This window comes from Electrophorus electricus, chromosome 4 (assembly GCF_041902795.1).
Source record: "Electrophorus electricus isolate QZ-2024a chromosome 4, ASM4190279v1, whole genome shotgun sequence".
Taxonomy (NCBI): domain Eukaryota; kingdom Metazoa; phylum Chordata; class Actinopteri; order Gymnotiformes; family Gymnotidae; genus Electrophorus; species Electrophorus electricus.
In genome coordinates, this window is record NC_137500.1 from 26,151,395 (window position 1) to 26,157,500 (window position 6,106).

At 46.0% G+C, this 6,106-nt stretch overlaps 1 protein-coding gene across 5 annotated transcripts in view; it reads right to left on the reverse strand.

The window, feature by feature from the left end:
- spock1 (SPARC (osteonectin), cwcv and kazal like domains proteoglycan 1) overlaps positions 1 to 6,106 on the reverse strand; it is a 185,425-nt gene that overhangs the window by 54,434 nt on the left and 124,885 nt on the right. For all 5 annotated transcript variants that reach the window (XM_081712944.1, XM_027007199.3, XM_027007197.3 and 2 more), the window contains one exon: positions 2,753 to 2,867. In XM_081712944.1, coding sequence (XP_081569070.1) covers positions 2,753 to 2,867 — 115 coding nt within the window. The remainder of the gene's footprint in view (positions 1 to 2,752; positions 2,868 to 6,106) is intronic.

Below are 6,106 nucleotides of genomic sequence, written 5' to 3' on the forward strand. Positions count from 1 at the left end.
CAATTGTTCAGCCATAACTGTAAGTTGCTTTGGATAAACGTATCAGCTAAATGCCATAAACGTCCCATAATCGGCCATCTATTTGGCTAACGGCAGATCGTATCTCTCTAGGAAGAGATCCCGTCAAAGTCAGGTTGTCTGCAATCATGAAGCATTCCACACCATAAGTCAGCATATGGTTGAGAGCATTCATGCAGAAACAAAATGAAGACAGGATACCACTCCACCGTGTGGAATACTAAATGGTACATGTTTTGCTAAAGACACACAGTTCGCCCAGTATACAATCTGTTGACTTCTCATCTGTTGAATTAATCAAAGATTTTTGGAAATACCATAGGAGGTTAAAGTAGATAGAAGTTGCATCAAAGGCCTTGGAGGAGTCGAGAAACGCAATATGATCACCCAGTTTGCCTGCTGCTGCTGTTTAACACACACACACACACACACACACACACACACACGTTTCAGTTGTTTCTGACTGCATTTTCATCTCCATCAAGCAGAAAGTTTTTTAACATTCCGTCATATACCTTGCCTACATAACTCAGCAAGGATGTCTGTCAGACGTCCCGAGGGAACTGTGGTCTGTTGGCTTTTGGTACAGCAGACTAAACCATTCCACTGAATAGGAAAGTGATCTGACCAGATATGAATTAAACATATGTGCCAGTACAGGCGCTTATTAATCACTGGAGTTCAACTGCAGAAATCCTAGCTTTCCCCTCAACTAATCAACAATGATACTGCTTCCTATAAAAAATACCATGTTTTCATAATTTATCTATCACTCATAGTTTTTTTGTTCTAGCATGTCCTTGTGTATAGGATGAAAAAGTACCAAGGAAAGTGGTGCCTCTCTAATTTGATAGACTACTGAAGTGGGATACTTATTCCAAATAATCCAACACTGGATGTTGTAGGAGTAAGTTTGTGTAACGAGACTTCATACATTGGAGAAGTACGTTTTGGTCACAAATGCAGGGCAGGCTGCAAGAGTGAGTCAGGACCGTTTAAAATAATCCTTAAGCAAAACACAGAACACACAAACACATTCATATACCAATTAACCTGCATTAACACAGAGACGCTAAGACTCGAACACAAACACATTCATATACCAATTAACCTACATTAACACTAAGACAGAGACACTAAGACTCAAACACAAACACATTAATTTACCAAATAATCGACAATGGTTGGAAATGGTTTTTATACAGGAAGTAGTGTGGGGTGAAACTTGCCGTGTCACTTAAAAATCATGGTAGAAAAATTCTAAAAATAGATTCAAATTTGATCTAAAAAGTACTATAAGGTCCGTCTGCTTCAGATTGTTTTGCTCATATGTTTTTCAAAGCAGTTTAGTCTGACTGATACTTAAGGTGCATGATGGTTGACTGTACAGACTAGGGACGCTAGTGATAATGTCCTTCCACACAGAGGAAAAAAGAACTTTAAAGTCCCTCTATAAAGGTGCATCCTGTTATCTAGTACGCCCTCAGACTGGGGCTGAATATGTAAGATAAGTACTGCATATATTTTAAAAAACTCTACATCTGATATGAGGTAGCGTTCAAATCTTTTGGTCGACATGATTAATGAACCAGTTTCCTTTGCTCTTTGAAATCAGTCATAGAAGAAGACAAGGCATCCTTGGGTATCAGTCCCCAGTCACTGGCTGACACACTTCAGAAGAAGAACTTAAACACACCTTGGACCGTCGACAACACACAGACATTGATCCTCGATGGGTCTGCCCTACAAACACTAGAGCCCTTATTTATTCAATGGATTAGGAGTCTTCCACCATAATCCTCCGCATTTTTCCTTTATGAATCGATGTTATTTGGTTAGACCCAATCAAGCGGTGTTTTTTATGCATTCATTTATTATTTGCATATGAACAATCTACTTAATGTTTGTCACCATGTAAATTAATGAGAAAAAAAGATAGTCACACCTCATTTGTTCGGGATTAATGATAGATTACCATTCACTCTGTTGCCATGTCAGGAGATGTGATACAGGCACGTGTAAATTGCTATCAAGCGCTTGCAGGGTTTTCCCTTTGTAGTAGGCATCAGAGGGTCATTATTTCACAGTGAACATGATTTGGCAGGGCACGGGGTACTGAGTGTTTGCTCATCAAGAGGTGGTGAGTTCATTATGCATAACTGGCCACTGAATGATCAATATGTGCTTGACCAAACGCGACACGTGGGGGTCGTGGGGGTCGGAGTCTGCAGTAGAGAACAGCAGTGACATTCTGCCGTCTCTGTGATGACCTCGCGGAGGCCTTCAACGGGACCCTGTGTCAGAATAGTATTTGGAATGCAAATTTATTTGCGAAGTGTAATTAGGCGTAAACTTTAACTAAATTATGTCATAGTTGCTCATTTGGCTTTTAGAAAAGGTTTTTAATCATGTTTATGGTGTAATTGGCCAGCCCAGATGGCAATAGGATGGCGATATGCTATTAATGAGAGATTATGTGTGGCAGACCATCCGTGATAGAGACAGAGTACACAGTGAATTCAGCTAATAACATTACCGCTCTGGCAATGCCCGGGGCCCTTCTCTACCACAGCCAGAGGACATTCAGGGCAAAAATCATTTTAAACTACGTGGGCAAGACAGCGACAGAGAGCAAGAGAGAGAGAGAGAGAGAGAGAGAGACTGTCTCTGTGTGTGTGTGTGTGTGTGTGTGTGTGTGTGTGTGTGTGTGTGTCTGTCTGTCTGTCTGTCTTACCTCTGCTGTGGTAGCCTATGATTGGTACAGATAGCCGTCTGAAGGTCATGACTCACACACACTTTGTGAGGGGGACAGTGTACCTTCATACAAGGATCTTTAGTGATGTCCAAACCTGACAGAGAGGGGGGGGGATAGAGAGGGAGAGGATAAGAAAGAAAAATTTACAATATTTTTGACAGCTTTTAAATTAATCTACCTTTGGAAAATAACTACTGGTGACAACAGGAAAAAAAGATTTGTATAATATAATGACAATAAAAATAAGACAGCAAAGCTCCAGTCAAGCATCAGTAAAGGTCCTGAAATAAGGGATTATAGCAGATTATTAAGTGTTCATAATTTGAAAAAGAAAGAAATAAAGTATGAGAGAGAGGTGGAGAGAGGGATACAGAGAGAGAGGGGTGGAGAGAGGTGGAGAGAGAGGTGGAGAGAGGTGGAGAGAGGGACACAGAGGGAGAGAGAGAACGATGGAGAGAGAGGTGGAGAGAGGGACACAGAGGGAGAGAGAGAACGATGGAGAGAGAGAGAGGTAGAGAGAGGGACACAGAGGGAGAGAGAGAACGATGGAGAGAGAGAGGTAGAGAGAGGGACACAGAGGGAGAGAGAGAACGATGGAGAGAGAGTGAGGTAGAAAGAGGGACACAGAGGGAGAGAGAGAATGATGGAGAGAGAGTGAGGTAGAGAGAGGGACACAGAGGGAGAGAGAGAACGATGGAGAGAGAGTGAGGTAGAGAGAGGGACACAGAGGGAGAGAGAGAACGATGGAGAGAGCGTGAGGTAGAGAGAGGGACACAGAGGGAGAGAGAGAACAATGGAGAGAGAGAGAGGTAGAGAGAGGGACACAGAGGGAGAGAGAGAACGATGGAGAGAGAGAGAGGTAGAGAGAGGGACACAGAGGGGGAGAGAGAACGATGGAGAGAGAGTGAGGTAGAGAGAGGGACACAGAGGGAGAGAGAGAACGATGGAGAGAGAGTGAGGTAGAGAGAGGGACACAGAGGGAGAGAGAGAACGATGGAGAGAGAGGTAGAGAGAGGGACACAGGGAGAGAGAGAACGATGGAGAGAGAGTGAGGTAGAGAGAGGGACACAGAGGGAGAGAGAAACGATGGAGAGAGAGAGAGGTAGAGAGAGGGACACAGAGGGAGAGAGAGAACGATGGAGAGAGAGTGAGGTGGAGAGAGGGACACAGAGGGAGAGAGAGAACAATGGAGAGAGAGTGAGGTAGAGAGAGGGACACAGAGGGAGAGAGAGAACGATGGAGAGAGAGTGAGGTGGAGAGAGGGACACAGAGGGAGAGAGAGAATGATGGAGAGAGAGAGAGGTAGAGAGAGGGACACAGAGGGAGAGAGAGAACGATGGAGAGAGAGTGAGGTAGAGAGAGGGACACAGAGGGAGAGAGAGAACGATGGAGAGAGAGTGAGGTAGAGAGAGGGACACAGAGGGAGAGAGAGAACGATGGAGAGAGAGTGAGGTAGAGAGAGGGACACAGAGGGAGAGAGAGAACGATGGAGAGAGAGAGAGGTAGAGAGAGGGACACAGAGGGAGAGAGAGAACGATGGAGAGAGAGAGGTAGAGAGAGGGACACAGAGGGAGAGAGAGAACGATGGAGAGAGAGTGAGGTAGAGAGAGGGACAGAGGGAGAGAGAGAACGATGGAGAGAGAGAGAGGTAGAGAGAGGGACACAGAGGGAGAGAGAGAACGATGGAGAGAGAGTGAGGTAGAGAGAGGGACACAGAGGGAGAGAGAGAACGATGGAGAGAGAGAGAGAGGTAGAGAGAGGGACACAGAGGGAGAGAGAGAACGATGGAGAGAGAGAGAGAGGTAGAGAGAGGGACACAGAGGGAGAGAGAGAATGATGGAGAGAGAGTGAGGTAGAGAGAGGGACACAGAGGGAGAGAGAGAACGATGGAGAGAGAGAGAGAGGTAGAGAGAGGGACACAGAGGGAGAGAGAGAACGATGGAGAGAGAGAGAGAGGTAGAGAGAGGGACACAGAGGGAGAGAGAGAACGATGGAGAGAGAGAGAGAGGTAGAAAGAGGGACACAGAGGGAGAGAGAGAACGATGGAGAGAGAGAGAGGTAGAGAGAGGGACACAGAGAGGCGCATTGATGGAGAGCCTTTCCACTGCTTTAAGACATGGAGAAAACACAGTGAAACACATTTTGGACAAATGCTTTATCATCCCACACACACATGCATGCAAGCAAGCACACACACACACACACACACACACCCTCAGACTTTGAGGAATAGCCTGCAGTGAAAGCTTACTGTCAGACCTATGCTTTTTATACAGAGAGAGAGAGAGAGAGAGAGAGAGAGAGAGAGAGAAAGGCACATCATTTTTGGGAAATGCTGTCTTGTGCTTTTTCACATTTCCCACTTTCATTACGTGTGAGATATATATATATATATATTTATTTTTTTTGCTTCCATTTGTTGTTGGTGGCAGGCATCAGAGAGTGGGGAAGTGATTTAATGGTCACACGCGCAGAGGATGACACTGAAACGTCCTGACTCATCGCTCAGAGTCAGGCCAGATTAAACGCATGCTGAAGGCTTTGTGTTGGCTTTGAGCCTTCAGTCTGCCACGGCACACTCCTTACCTGCCTCTCTGTCTACCTGTCAGCATACGCACGCACGCACGCGCAGAAATATGCACAGATAAATCACTCTTGAAGTCCTTTTGCACAGTTTTGCTCAGTTTGAGCATGAGGAATATGGATTTCCAGACATGGCCAAGGACATGGTCATCACCACAGAGACACCGCGGCGTCTCAGCACTGACACAGACAGGTGGGGGGAAAGGGCGAGAGGTCACAAAGGTCAAACGGCACAGCTGCTATAGCAGTACCTAACTTCTTTCTCTAACTTCTTTCTCTCTCACTTTATTTCTTTCTCTCCATCTTTTTTTTTTATCTCTGATCTTCATGCACTCTCTCACTTTATTTCTCTCCTTCTCTTTCCCTGACTCGCTGTTTCTCTATATCTCATTTCTCTCTCCCTCCCTCCCTCCCAATCACTACCCCTCCTCCTCTCTCTCTCTCTCCCTCCCTCTCACTCCCCTCTCTCTCTGCCTCTCTCTCTCTCTCTCTCTCTCCCTCCCTCCCTCTCACTCCCCTCTCTCTCTGCCTCTCTCTCTCTCTCTCTCTCTCCCTCTCCTCTCTCTCTGCCTCTCTCTCTCTCCCTCCCTCTCACTCCCCTCTCTCTCTGCCTCTCTCTCTCTCTCTCCCTCCCTCCCTCTCACTCCCCTCTCTCTCTGTCTCCCTCTCTCCCTCCCTCCCTGTCACTCCCCCCTCTCTCTCTCTCTCTCTCTCTCTCTCTCTCTCTCTCTGCCTCTCTCTCTCTCTCTC